Raw genomic sequence first — 15,819 nt, 5'->3', positions numbered from 1 at the left:
ACAAAGGGACATGTCTGTGTTCAACAGGTCTACTCACCGTGTTTTTAATTTCAGAACACTCTGTTCCTCCACGCCCATGTTTCAGCCAATCACCTGTGCCGACCAGCCAGGCACGTGGAGAGTGGAACAGCTTGCCACAAAAAACTGTCAGATTTTTCACATCGGGTGTCAGGAAGACGGGAGGCTGGAGCCCGTGGAGCCAGCCTCTGAACACGCTGTGAGCTAGCGGCTGCGGGTTCAAACCCTCGGGCGTCTCGGGGGGGGGGATCTGGGTAGTGTTTGCCTCGGCTGTGCAGAGGCGAGGGGAGAGGTTGAAAGAGCTTCCCAGGATTAGAGGCATACTTTCTTGGGGTGAACAGCAGACAACCTGCTTGACTGAGAGAGACAGAGGGAGAGAGCTCCATTCTATGGAAGACTCAAAATACACAGGAAATGCATCTCACTTCATTTAGTGAATCAACCGTTGGCCCTTCTCCTTTCTCTCTTGAAAGGTGATCACCACTGTAGGTCTCTGGTGCGCGATGCAGGGCTCTCATCCCAGCCCAATGAAGCCCTCCCAGCCCTGGGCGATGCTGTGGCCAATTGCTCATTGCACTGCGGCACTGACCTATTCTGCATTCGAGACCAGATCATGGGGCCCATCCAGGCACAGAAACAGAACCTTAACAGGGCGAACCACCCAGCAGACCACAGCTGACACCTTTGAATTGTGTTCCATAGTACCACTCATGGACACATGACTCTTTACATGTTGCCACTGAGTTCTATAGCAGCAGCCAATCAGATGCACAAATGCTTACTAATGCCACTGAGCTCTATAGTGTCAACCAATCATGCACACATGCTTACTCACAACAATGAATTGTATAGGGGTAGTTACATTGCATTACATTACATGTTACTTTTGTCCAAAGCGACTTACATTTTGATTAGACTAAGCAGAAGACATTCCTCCCTGGAGCAATGTAGGGTTAAGGGCCTTGCTTGTGGCTACACCGGGGATTGTACCACTGACCTTGCTGGTCCCAGTCATGTACCTTAACCAGTACAATACAGGCTGCCCTAGTTAGTCAGTGGGATGTTTACATACTGAATACTTTGTCATTCCGTACGGCCCAAAAGCTCGCCATAAGAAACTTTCCCATGGGGATCCATTGTGAGGTCTGCATAAGCAGATTTAAGTGCGGAGCAATTTAGCGTCTAAGTTTGACCTCTCTCTATTGTTTCTCTCTGCTGATGCCACTATCGGAAGTCAAAAATCACCTCTTTAATAGGCCTTGGGAAAGAGTGTTTTAACACTTCAGCAAAGAGTCCCCTTCTCTACACAGATCGCACAAGGGTCGCCTGACAGGAAAAGAAGGTTAGCCTCGCAGTTGTAAGTACTGACTCCTTATGTGTTACATCTCCGTTCCTGTAGCCAGCTGAAGAACCACTTCCAGCAGAGCAGGCAGGAGAAGAGCGGTAACGTGAGCTTCTCAAGGTCCAAGCAATACTGAATCGTGTTTTTGTTGGTCTTTGTATTTACCAGGTTAAGAGAGCAGGCCAAGATGAATAGCCCCGCTACAGTTTACGAGCATGCATATATAACAGCTGTCCGTACTGTTCCTGAAATATTCGTTTATCTGAAGGGTGCGTCACAGAGGAAGGACGACAAGAGACAGCTGCAGGATTTTGTTCAGTGTTACTGATTATCATTACATTACATTACATTACATTATTGGCATTTGGCAGACGCTCTTATCCAGAATGACTTAAGGTTGATTAGACTAAGCAGGAGACAATCTTCTCCTGGAGCAATGCAGGGTTAAGGGCCTTGCTCAAGGGCCCAACAGCTGAGCGGATCTTATTGTGGCTACACCGGGATTAGAACCACCAACCTTGGTGTCCCAGTCATTTACCTTAACCACTACCATTATCGATTGATTATGGACAATATTCAGGATAAACAATTTCGCCTTATGTTAAAATATGTTTCTGCAAATTCTGAATGTGATTCATAACTCTTACATTTGTGTTGATGCTGTCAAAAGAATATTGAGAAATCCCCACCAAAAAGCAGAGTAAATGTATTCCTTAAAGTGAAGCCAAGCCTAAACATGAGTGCACTATAGTCATATAGGGCCCATGGTTTGTAGTTCCCATGGGGGTTAGGACAGCAGAATTGTTGTCTGTCTTCAGTTGCAGATTGAAGGCCCAACTCTACGGACCGGATTTGGTTCTCCTTCCATGCCACCCAGTAACACTCCCACTTTTGCAGTAGATCAGGTTCTGCTGTTTTATGGTTTTCCTCATATATATCTAATCTGTTTGAATTACGTAGGCTATTTATATTTTGCTTATTGGTTGTCATAGTTAATTCTTGTTACTGCTTTAGTGATGTCACACATATAGGCCATACTTGGTCGTTTTGGAAATGTTGTTAGCCCGGTCTGGCGCTTGTACTCACATAAATGCGCGTATGTATATGCCGCTCGGGATAAGAGGAGTCGGTGAATAATACAATGTATTGGGGTTATGATGCATCATGATGCATAGCATTTCGTTATATTCCGTTAAAAGCCCATCTGATACAAATGGAGATTCAAAGGTAATACGTCAAAGCAGTTAGAAGTAAAAGTGCAGTCACACATGGATTACAGTAATGTATAGCATTACTAACCCTTGCATGAACATAGTTAGTACCTTACCCAGAGGGTTAACACCCCTCCGGTCAGTTTTACGTTGGAGAACTAAAATAACCCCATATTTCCCAAAGCCATGTACAGTAAACGTGATATTTTAAAAGACATCGATGTTACTTTCAATTAATTATGAAGAATTCGTATAGCGCAAATCAAATATAATTGTTTCACTAATATAACCTCATGTTGTTGTTTTTAACCTAGCATACAGTTTTTTAAATATGTGGCGGTTACGGAATGCCTATCGCCAATTATATTATATTTCCCTAACAGTTCTTGAATATTTATGAATGTGCCTCCCAACGTCACAGCGTAGCAGAGCTTTGCCTGCGTTCTGCCAAGGAGAGACAGAAACAGAGGGAGAGGGTGGGACGAAGAGCTTGCAAAAGAGAGAGGATTGCTAGCTCACCGCACAGAAAGCAGCGAGCTTCAGCAACGTTTGACAGCATCCAAGAAGAACGCCTATTCAACTTTCCCCTGGCAAATATCGATATGTGCTGCGTATTTTTATTTTAATAACCTCTTATGTAAAATGTAGGAGATCGCGGAAAAAAAACGTTACATATCTGAATCGATATTATCAGGACGAGTCGAGTGACCACAACGTCTTTGAGAGAGGAAATGTCAAAGCCCCGCTCGAGGATATTTTTGGTACCTATTCGGAGATTCTAAATCGGTTTTCTGTGGACTGATATCGCGAGTGAAACGAAACTCGTTTTATGAACGCACAAAGAGACGAAGCACTGTTTTGATTCGCGTAGATCCGTGGCGATTGCAGGCTGAGCAGAATTCTCTCTGCTTATTTATTTCACCGGGACGGCAGAGAAAGCTTTACTGTATGATTTCTGCACAGCGCAGCCAGCTAGCCGTACTGTAAAGATAATAATTTGGCCCTGCACTGTGTCAAAAAGAAATGCAAGCTTTCGTTTAGCATCCTCCACAACCTTGAACTTCTCCGCGAGATTCAGTTTTGCCATAGTCTGGGAAACTCGATACGTGGAAACGTTCCTCCAACCGACCCTCAGCCTCCCCAGGCGTGCGACGCGCATCTCCGTGGTGCTGAAAGGATAGCTCACGTTGTTTTAGAACAACAGAAAGGTGTCTGTTCTTTCCGGAGCGGAACTAACATCATTACTAATGGTTTGGTGACCTTTTCTTTATATGGCTTGATGGCTCCAATCTGAGTGCCTTTAATGGCTGTGGCACGCAAAATTAAAACTTTGCTGACTGTTAACATTTTGGTTTTCGTCGGGATTATATTGTTCTCGGTGTACTGCAGAATTCAGGATCGCTCCGAAGAGCTGGTTCAGATCGGAAGGAGCTCCGATCAAAGAATCCGAAGTAGGAATGGCAAAGTTACCAACTTGGTGGACAGGCAGTCCATACTTCAGCGGCTGGAACACCTTGAAGACGTAGTCTACAATCAATTAAACGGTATTGTGTGGATTTCTTCATCTATTTATCACAGTGATTACAGATAATACTATTACCAGTGAAAGTATTACATAGGTGTGGATATTTCAATGGAACTATGACAATAATCGTAATCGCATTATCTCACGTTCCAAGGAGTCCAGTCCAGTTATACTTGCGAACTTCTCTGAACCAGTGTCAGTAGGTACACAATGCGTGGGCCGTCGTTTGTTAATAAAATACATCAGGCATTCTCCCATCGCCCATAAAGCAATATTGTGGTGACAGGTTATATAAGACATCATAAGCCACACTCTGTTGTCACATCAGGCTCTACAGTACGTTCCCCCCCTCTCCACGTGCTTTGAAAATCTGTGTGAAAGAGAATATTCAGTGTGGTCAAACGTGTGAACTCTGTAAGACCCGAATTTTTCATACACAAGCAGCCTTGTGGCGGGGTTGTGCTTTACAAAGCCGTCTTCTAACTACCTATATATCTAGCTATCAGTCAACATGAGCCGATAGCCACAAACACATAATGGATGTCTCAACGTTTCAACGGTAATGCTATTATTACCTCTAAGGGCCCTCAAGTGTACTCACTTATTCATCAGTTAAGTGCAAAGACCCCCATCCGCCCACACAATCACACTTTCATCAACTGTCGAAATATTAAATTGTCCACTGTCTTTAATGATCCCTCTGTGGCATGTTTGACTTTAATAGGCTGTGAATCCCATAAATAATGTTTGTGTTACCTGTGATCTAGCAAATGCTCTTTAATGGTCAAGCAGAAAATTGCTTTTTATGTCCATTAGCCATATTATTGTATGGAATGCATTTACCCACAGAACAATTGGAAAATGTAGCATTTTAATTAAAAAAAAAATCAGTTTCAGTTTATTTGATTTTCATACCAATTTGAAAACATAAAACAAAACGGGAAGCCTTTATTTACGGAAATTCAAAATCAGGGGTGACCAATCCTGTTCCTGAAAATCTACAGTCCTGTATGTTTTCATTTCAACCCTACAGTATTTTGGCACACCTGGTTCTACTAATTAGCAACTCAATGAGATTGCTAGCTGTTGAGTGAAGTGTACTTTTTTAGGGTTGGAGTGAAAACCTACAGTCCTGTAGACCTCCAGGAACAGGGTTGGTCAGCCCAGGGTTGTGTTCGCCTTTGTCGTGTTAAGTATCTTGAAACATAATTATTCTCTCATATCGCCATTGTCTCTTGGTGACAGATTGGGGAATGGTACTATAGCTGTGATATAGTTGATAGATTTAGCAACATATTGGTAATTTCCTTTGAAATACTGGAATCAATGAAAACAAGATAAATGCTAAATAATGAAATAAAGCGAACAGGGAGCCTGAAACCTGTTGAAATGTGTGTGTGTGTGCGTGTGCGTGTGCGTGTGTGCGTGTGCATGTCATTATGTGTGTATGTACTGTATGTCTTTAAAGTGGCCATTATCTGTAATTGTTTTTACATTTCCACATCTTGTCTCATACCCATTTAAACAGCACTCTGTTGATTTTTACTGTCTAACAGTTTCTTAGAACAGTGCGCATCGTTCCTGGAATGGACATTTAATGTGAGCAATGGTCTAAAAATTAACATGCGGCTTTATGCTGTTCTAAATGGCTGAAATCATAAAAGGAACCCTGGCAGCACAGAGTTCCAGAACCTCTAAACAATACAGTGCCTCTCAGCAGTCAATACAAGGCTAAGCAGACACGTCTTGTCCAAAAATTACAAATGCAGTGTGTTTCTTTAGTCAGACATACAATGACACAGAGCTGTGTTTATTGTACATGCATGCATCCATGTTCGCTTTTTTACTCAATCAACCCATTGATTATTGTTCATAAATTGAACAGCTTACATGTAATAATGGTCATTCTTAATGGCTTTTGCGACCATTGGCAGTCATGTCTATGAAATGAACCATTGAATGGAACATATTTGTGGAGCATTTATAACCAGCCAGCTTCCATTTTAATGAATAAACCCAGTTTGTATAATCTGTTTCCGCCAAGAACCGGCAACCAATTATTATCAGCTACCAATTTACATAAATCCTGAATCAGGAAAAAAGCCAATCAAGCAGTTAATTAGCAATGCATCCCCTTTAAGTACATAGCATCCACACAGGACTGGCATGCATCATTCTAATCTTATTCTTCAAGCCTCATTGCAGTTTTTACAGAGGGGGGAAAATTGTTTTCCGCATTGGTACAAATGACAGGGCCATTATCGACACATAACAGAGAGCATTTTGTGGAGAAAATGGACTGTACCTTCAGTTAGGTTTAGAGCTCAATGCAATCGCAATACACAATCATGCAGGGATCAGCAACTCATGGTCCTCGAGGGCCGAGAACTGCTGGTTTTACCTGGGAGTCAGGTGTGAAGACAGTCTGGCCAATCAGTAGCACTTATTACCCAGGAGAAAAGAAAACCAGGACTGGATTTGGATTTGAAGGCCAAAGTGGATGATCCCTGCAAGTAAAGTATCTCACCAGCGCTCGTGAAATAGGGGTTTTTCCACCACTCTGAGGGGCAGCTGGATGTGTATGGTCACACTCCAGACCCTGGCAGAAATTCAGCCGTGTTTTGTCCCTTTCATCTCGAAGTGGGGCAGAAGGGCAGTTTGCTGGAGGAAGCCCAAAAGCGCGGGCCTTGAGTATTTCCGTTTGATCCTATTATACTTCTGCGGAACCACAATCATTTGTATATGAAGGAGGTCACTCTGCCAGTTGGAATTATCCCCTGCATCTGGAGACCGGCCAGCTCTCACTGCTGTAACAAAAAAGTACAATTCATCTTCTGTGTGAGATGGCTTTCATACGCCAGCAAAGCCGCCTCGTACATATCTGCCCCCGGGGGGCAAAAGCAGTGGGCCATTACCCTCTCCGTATCCATCCCTATTGTGCACGCATCGATACTTTCGTATTTTTGGAAGCGCTTGCAAAGTCTGCGCCTCCTATTAATCACGCCATACCGCCGTTGAGGTAGGTTTAATTTGAGAATCTTGCGCATCAGATGGGGCAGCCTGTAGCGTAGTGGCTAAGGGGCTTGACTGGTACCTGGAAGGTTGGTGGTTCAAGCCAAGGTGTAGACACAATAAGATCAGTGCAGCTGTTGGGCCCTTGAGTGAGGTCCTTAACCCCACATTGCTCCAGGGGGGATTGTCTGCTTCTTAGTCTAATCAACTGTAAGTCCCTGCTGTGGATCAAAGCATCAGCTAAACTATAATATAATGTAATGTAAGGTCCAGCCTGTAATAACGGGCCCTTTCCTCACCTGTGTTCGGGCCCCAGTGAAGGACTGGCGAATGGCATTTCCCACAATGCCTCTGGAAGCGATCCGTCGCACACGTGCGCCGCTGACATCTGCGGCTGGCGTAGGCGAGCGCTCTGAAAAATGTAGCGCCGGAAAAAGAAGCGCGGAAAAACGAGAGGTGCTTTCTTTTGGTGCTTAATTCCAGTGGGAGCGAGAGCCACTGCACTTGCTTTTTTTTGTTGTATTATTAACTCTATAATTTTCTTCATTTCCAAAGGTTTGAATGCAGAGTTACATTTGTAGGCCGGTTCAACTCGGTATTACCGTAAGACACACTGTACAGGCTTTGGGATGGAGCATTGCGAGCCTTTTGTAACTGTGATAGAGCGGTCAAAACTCAAAGTCAGGTTGAATGAAGAGTGATGGTACTTAATGCAGAAGAGAGTCTCAGAGGGACTCAGAGAATCAGAGTGGCCATCGCGCAGGGTCAAGTACAGCGAAAAAACCCTTCTCTGTCCACTGTGCTCGCAGCACCGTATGGTTATTTTTAACGCCTTGTGTAAGGGGGGGGGGGGGGGGGGGGGGGGTGTTACTTCCTCTGGAACACAAAGAGTAAGGAGTGAAAGTCCATCTTCAGCAGAAACATCATCTCTAAACCCGCGGAATGATTTATCGTGCACTGTTTCCCAAACACTATTTATCAATAACAGGATGCATCTATGCGCTATGAGTGGAAGTCCACATTAGACTTGTGAAAAACAGGATGGATATGCTGGCAGATTGCACAAAGCTGGTTTAGAGATACGCAGGATGTTAACCTTTTTACTCCATGGCTTGCTATAAAAGCAGGGTGAATTCAGGCAGCTCAGGACCCTTCAGTTCAGAGTCCTCCCTCACCACCAGTCTTATCATTTACAAAAGATGACCTGAATTCACCCTAATGTAACACAACAAAGAATAATAATGAGAGAAATATTAAAATATACAATCCAACAGTCTCTAAAACTGTTACAGGTAGATGACAGCTTCTCAATGTGTTATGTAGTGTGTGGAAAAAAATATTTGCTTCTGCCAGTTAAATGTCTTAATGCAGTTCTTTTGGCCGGCTTTATCCGATTTCCATTTCTGACCATAGACCTCACTGTTACACTGAGACAGCAGCCATTCATACTGGCTGCATCGCCCACCATTCTTTCACGTTACGTCCTGAATCATTTCAGCTATGGGAAATTCTTCAAGGATAAGTTCTGTTCAGAACTAGGGGGCATGAACGGAAATTGGCAAACGATACAAAAGGATTTTTTTTCACACAGAGAGTGGTCACTGTGTGGAGTAGCTTACCAGGTCATGTAGTGGAGGCAGAAACTCTGGGAGCTTTCAGGACCAGGCTTGATATGGTGCTGGATATGCGGTAAACTAAGCATTAGATAGATAAACTGATTGATTGTGTAGCATGCATGGCTGCCATTTTGCACCAGAACGCTCACCACACACCAGCTGAGGTGGAGAGGGGAAAAAACGATGTTTTTGACAATTGAATCACTGTAGTGGTTGGAAAAACACAAACATTGCTGGACTCAATGGCCTGTTCTCATTATTACGTTATTTTATGTTATGGTATGTTATTTATGCAAATGATTATTTTACACAGCACTATCACTACACAAATGGGAATGGATATGGGCTGAAAATAATAAGCGAGTGGATTGGTGTTGCCAAAAAACGCCCCTTTAAAGCGCAGGTGTCAGAATCGTGTCCTCCAGGGCTGAGGCGTCTGCTGGGTTTCTGTGCGTTTCGGCTCCAGTGATTTATTCAGGTGGTCGGTCGGCTGAAGAATCCACATGCCTTCTTTTCAAGCTCTTAATTGGCTGCTGATTGAGCAGAGGCCTGCAGACACTATGGCCTTGTAAGGCCGGAGTTTGACAAACCTGCTCTGAAGGTATAATGAGCTTAAAGAGACTATAACATTAAATCCGCCAACGGATTCAGACTACATTGTATGGTGGTTATTGTGGTAAGTATTGAGCAACAGCAAAATTAGAAATCAAATGCATTGCAATATTGACTTTAAGGTGGTGAGGGAGGTGGGGCGGTGAAGCAGTCCAGACCACACGCACAATCCTGATGTTGTTTTCAATGCAGATTTTGCGTCTGACTTGAAATGATATGTTATTACATGTTATTATAGTTATTTACATTACTTTGAATACATATTTGATGGATGCATAGTGGATACACCCCTCTGTGATAATTTATGGTTATTTCAACTATTTCCTGCCACTTTTCAGTCAGTATAAAGATGCAGTCGATTGAGAAACTGTTATTACAACAACCATGAAGTTTTGAAATTGGAGGACAGCACTCTATGTGAGCTGAGACATGAACAACAGAAGTCACATGAGCATAATAACAGAATAATTTTAAATCGTGCGCTTTACTGATAAATTAGCCCGATATGCAGAACCCATGTCTTATACGCCAAACCAATATTCCTTCTCTCCCATGGATGTATCTCCCATTAATAATTGAAAATTGAGGTAGACTGGCGTGTCGAAGGAGAAATGATAAAACATTGGAGAAACACGTTTGAAGTAATAACATGTAAATTTGGCATGATCCGCACAGCGTATTACTTATGACGGCCCATGAATTAATTTAGATCCACCCCTCAGGAAATCCGCGAAACGTACGCCCTGCCATCGCTGAGAAATGTTCTGCTTCAGGACGAGCGCTGATATGCCTATTGCGATTTCCATTGAGTGGAATCGGGCATCGGATCATAATACGCCATTTCTGAGTGTTGAAATGCCCACGATTGTGAAGGCTCTGTGGTCATTCAGCCCATATCAGTGGAAGAAGATGCATTATTGCTTTTCTCGCCTGTTTGTGTAATGTGAGTGACTAATCCCATATTGGTTGGTACATGGAAGAAGAGATAAGGTTAAGGAACTGCCTAACTGTGTACCCCCAGGGTAAAACGTATTTTACATACAAGTACAAGGCAGTAACTGATTCATAGTTCATATTGACGCACATTTTGATGTGTGCATGTACAAAATGAATTGTACTGTAGTTAATACACAGTAATTGTTCATAAAATAGGGAACAATCTTTTGATTACAGAGAATGAATATGTAATATAATACCAAGAGTTTCCTCAGACTCAAAAACAATAGACAAAACACATGATTTACATTTACATTTTAGTCATTTGGCAGACGCTTTTAATCCAAAGCGACTTACAAGTGCATAGGTTCGACCATAAGTCAAAGCATCACATCCAGAAACTAGCAAAATACACATGAAATGCTGTTCTAAACATAGTTGTCATCATAAGTGCATTTTTTTTTTTTTGGGGGGGGGGGTTTAGACAAGGATAGGGATATCAGAAAGGAGGGGTAGGGAAATCAGGAGGGAGGACTAAGGTAGAGTTTGAAAAGGTGGGTTTTGAGTCTGCGTCGAAATAGGGGGAGGGATTCTGCTGTTCTGACAGTGGTAGGCAAGTCATTCCACCACTGAGGAACCAGAACGCAAAACAGGCGTGAATGACACGTTCCCACATTTAGATACGGTTAACACATTTTCACCTAAATAATTTAGCATATTTTCACATTTGCATTGCTTTGTTTTTGGGTAGGATGCACATATACGTAAATACGTATCAGAAATGAGTGGTTTCACCCAGAAAATAACATTTAGTTTCGATGAAAACGATTTTGGCCGTAGTCTTTGTATGTTGGGATGCTTACATTCTGCTGTTTCGCTATGTTAGTACTGTAAGGCACAAAAACATCCGACTATTTCCTTCGTTCTACTTTAGAGTCATTGACCTCAATCCATCTCCACAGTACCGATTGCTGAGTTACTGAATGACAGTGGCATCCATTTTTTAAGTCTGCTGTGAGACCTTCTGAAGCTGGAGCTTCAATATTCAGAGTCACTTTAACAAGAACAGACATTTTAACTTCAAATCCGCTTCACTGATAAAGAATGCCACGATGAACTAAGCTGATATTAAAATCCTTTTTGTGTGTGTTGCATGCAGTTGGTAAACAGGCATATTGTCTCACTGTTTGATCCCCTGTGTTTTAATTTGAAGAGACTGCACGGTCCCCTGTGATTTAATTTGATTTTGTGGGTTTTTTCACACCTTCAAACGCACTGCGCCTGCCCTTTGAATCCGCAGCGCAGCAGGAGGACGCTCAGATTACTCCGGTTTCACGCCGCACTGTCAGGGCAGTTCCTGCTGCAACACGGAAGTCTCAGACTGTCTGCCGCTTCTCTTTGGAGTGCGTTTGAAAACACTAAGACAAAACATTATTCCCCCTGTGAGAGGCAAGGGTGAATCTGCATGAAATGAAAATATTTTCAAAGGGAAGAATTATTTTGGAATTGATAAGAGGTGGCTGTGAAATTTTTTTAAGTACCCATAACACACCAGCAGGTAACTTATTTATTTATTTATTTATTTATTTTTACGATTAATTCATTTATGAAAAATGAGGAAGAGAACTTCCGAGAAGCTTGAAGGTTCAGGCTGGGGCCTGCAGTGTGGGAACGGTATCGACAGGAAGAGAATGTAGGTCAGTAGTCGAGGGCTCCGGTAACCTCTACGAATGTATGCACTGCTTCAGCTACTTTATGATTCATCTTTGGCAAGGCATAAGCTATGAGCAGAAGGACATCCAATGATGCCCCCCCTCCCTCTCCTCCTCCATACGCCCCTCCCTCCCCTCTTCCATACACCCCCCCCCCGGCTCAGCAGTGACAGAAGAAAATGAAAATCCATTCCTCAGATTCCTCTCAGCCTTTATTCTGCATGTACCAGTAGGCATTTCAGGCCCCCTGCTGAGGTAGCTTCATCTAGCCCCATCCACTGAACACACGACACTGTGAAACTGCGCCATTCATCCTGACACACTGACACAAAATGTCACCAATTACACTCCATATTCATGCTTGAAGTTATAACATGAGAGTACTGGGGCATTTGCTAAGTGTATCTTAGCAAGACACCGAGAAGAATTAGGATAGATATATGTTGGTGATTGCGTGTATGTCGTATTGTCGAAAAGGACGTGATTTTTCACTCGTTATTTTAACTATCTGTTGTTTACATATGCATGAAAGGCACCGTAGTCATGCTGAAAACAATTATACTTGATTACCTTCACAAAAACTATTTTCCGAAGAATGTCACAAGCAAAATGCAGAAATTGTGGTATAGCACCATGACCACTGGTGATATTGAACTGACCAGGAATGGTGAAAGACTGCTCTGTGATTGGGTAGATGCTGAGTAGGACACGCCCATGAAAGCAGAGAACGTATGTGTTTTTCCAGTAGCGGCCATTTTGTGCATTAGTACATGTATTAGTGCATTGATATTATCTGTGCAATGCAGTGCAGTGAGGTGAGAGAGTGGTGGTGGCCCCCCGGTGTGTGAACAGCCATCACTCAGGGCACGGACGTGGACAAGCATAGGTGCGTGAGGAGTGCTTGAGCGAGAGTGCACACATCACAACCAGGAACGAATAAACAAGCAGTGTTTACACCAGGGCTTCTCAGCCCTGTTCCTCGGGATCTACTTGCCTGTAGGGGCAGCCTGTAGCCTAGTGACTAAGTTACATCACTGCGACCCAGTCCTTGTGCAGCCACAATAACATCCGCTCAGCTGTTGGGCCCTTGAGCAAGACCGTTAACCCTGCATTGCTCCAGGGGGGATTGTCCCCTGCTTAGTATTATCAACTGTAAGTCGCTTTGGATTAAAGCATCAACTAAATAACTAATTATTATGTAGATTTTTAAACTGTAATTTGGCACACCTGATTCTGCTATTTAGCAGCCCAACGAGATCTCTAGCTGTTGAAGGAGATGTGCTTTGTTAGTGTTGGAGTGAAAACCTGCAGGATGGTAGATCTCCAGGAACAGAGCTGGGCAGCTCTGCACCATCCAGAAAAGACGAGGACAACAAAGGATGATGGAAAATAGTCCACAGTTTAATCGTTTTGCTTTTACTGGGCTGTTGCAAGTCATGCTGTTCTAACCTGGCCTACTCTTCTCCGCTACTGCATTGTGGGTATTCAGCCAAAGTCCCCCTCCTGGATTTTTCTCACAATGGTTCTGTAACATCATAGTGAGAAAAACATCACAGCAGCACAGGGAGAGCTGTGAAGGCTCTCTCTGTCAATGGTGCTATTTTATTCCGATTCATACTGGAAGCCCGAATCGGATAGGAAGCACCTCGCTGCAGGCTCTGTATAATACAGGAGATCCTGGCCGCTCCGAGCACTCCAAGTCTGGGAGAAGGAGTCTGCTTGGAAATATTCTTCATGAAATATAATTGGAATAAGCTGGTCTAGCTGGGGCGGCACGGATGGCGCAGTGGGTAGCACTGCCGCCTCACAGTAAGGAGGTCCTGGGTTTGAATCCCCGTCGGCCGGGGCCTCTCTGTGCGGAGTTTGCATGTTCTCCCCGTGTCTGCGTGGGTTTCCTCCGGGTACTCCGGTTTCCTCCCACAGTCCAAAGACATGCAGGTTAGGCTGATTGGAGAGTCTAAATTGCCCGTAGGTATGAGTGTGTAAATGAATGGTGTGTGTGCCCTGCGATGGACTGGCGACCTGTCCAGGGTGTATTCCTGCCTTTCGCCCAATGTATGCTGGGATAGGCTCCAGCCCCCCTGCGACCCTGTTCAGGATAAGCGGGTTCAGATAATGGATGGATGGATGGTCTAGCTGGGCATGAGCTGGTCAACCAGCAAGTGCTGGCAGTTTGTCTGAGTGTGAGTGCTGGTAGTTTGTCAAGCTGGTCAACTTGAGCTGTTTTTTTCGGCAGGGCTGCTCTTTATCCCTCTTCTGATACTGCCTTTAGAAAGCATTTCTTGCATATTGCCTGCTTTACTGTAATTCATTACATTTCATTACATTATTGGCATTTGGCAGACGCTCTTATCCAATTCAGGTAACAGCCCCCATTTTCAGAGATTCTGAGTGATAGTCAGATTTTGAAGATGTGGATTGGAAAGTATGATTTAATATACTTTGGGGAAATTTGACCTTGCCGAGGGTCATGACCTTTAGTAGATGAACAGATAACTAATTGGGAGATCAGGGTTAATTTGCATTTAATAATAATATTAATTCCTTGAATTTCTATAATGCTTTTCTCACTAGTGCTTTACAGTGATGAGGGGGAAACTCACCTCAGCCACCAACAGTGTGTAGCATCCACTGGGGGCGATGCAGCAGCAGACATTTTGTGCCAGAATGCTCACCACACATCAGCTGAGGTGGAGAGGGAGATAACTATTCTTTACGCAATTCAATCAGGGGATGATTAGGTGGCAGGTTGAGAGAGCCAGGTTGGGAATTTAGCCAGAACACCGAGGAACCCCCTACTTTTTGCATGGCGAGTTTGAGGCATTTAGAAGACACTCTTATGCAGAAACACATACACAGCTTAGAGTGTTTTGCTTTCCATCCAGTTATAGAGTTGAAGTGATTCAGGTTAAATACCTTTCACTGGAGTACAATAGCAGTGGCCTGCTTGGGTATCGATCCTGCAACCTCTTAGCTTAACACTCAGTTCCCTACCCTCTATACTACAATGCATTATATGCTATACTTGGCAATGTGACAAGATAAGTATTCCTGCTTATCATGGGGTGTGCCTTTTTTGGCGATGAGGTAATATTGTTGAGCTACAGGGAGACCCCGGTGTAGCCATGATAAGCCTTGAGCAAGGCCCTTAACCCCACATTGCTCCAGGGGGGAGAGTCCCCTGCTTAGTATAATCAACTGTAAGTCACTTTGGATAAAAGCGTCAGCTAAATAATTGCAATGTAATGTCATGTAGAGTTTCAACATGTGTCAAGAAGCCCCACCTCCTTAATAATTCAAATTTTATTACCAAGGTGTGTGTCCATTATGGGCAACATTTTTTTGTTGCTGGTGTTGACTTGTGTCTGTCGGTATTGTAACTGAAAATGCTTGAATCTGACAGGACAGATAGCTACTCATAAAAAATAAATAAAATAAAGGCTCTATGATTGCAGTTTGCTAAACTACAGTATATCATTGGGAAAAATATCACCATCATGTAAAATGGGGTTCTGAGAAAATGTGGGACTCTTTCCTATGTAAACAAGGCATAATGTAAAGTGATATTTCTATCAGTAAAACAAGAGCTGGAACAATCAGACAGCCAATCGCATCTTCTGCAGACGTCTGTTCAACTGACATTCAGAAAAACGATGAATATTTGCCCTTTGACCCCTTCCCCCATGTGTATTGCTTTCTGCGGCAGTGAATCAGTGCTTTATGATGCAATGTTACAGCCTTCATGTTTACAGGCAGTGGCTTTCACAGTTTTTTCGCACTTTTCTTTCCAACAACGGATCGGCCGGCCGCATTCCACTTAATAAATATGTATGAA

The 15,819-nt window shown here is 43.5% G+C and overlaps 1 protein-coding gene across 1 annotated transcript in view; it reads left to right on the top strand.

The window, feature by feature from the left end:
• Window positions 1-3,055: 3,055 nt before the first annotated feature.
• galnt9 (polypeptide N-acetylgalactosaminyltransferase 9) overlaps window positions 3,056-15,819 on the top strand; it is a 110,342-nt gene continuing 97,578 nt past the window's right edge. The window contains exon 1 of the mRNA XM_061261760.1: window positions 3,056-4,115. Coding sequence (XP_061117744.1) covers window positions 3,875-4,115 — 241 coding nt within the window. The 5' untranslated portion in view covers window positions 3,056-3,874. The remainder of the gene's footprint in view (window positions 4,116-15,819) is intronic.

This window comes from Conger conger, chromosome 11, assembly GCF_963514075.1.
Source record: "Conger conger chromosome 11, fConCon1.1, whole genome shotgun sequence".
NCBI lineage: Eukaryota > Metazoa > Chordata > Actinopteri > Anguilliformes > Congridae > Conger > Conger conger.
Note: the sequence above shows the minus strand (reverse complement) of the source record. Positions and strands in the feature narration are given on the sequence as shown.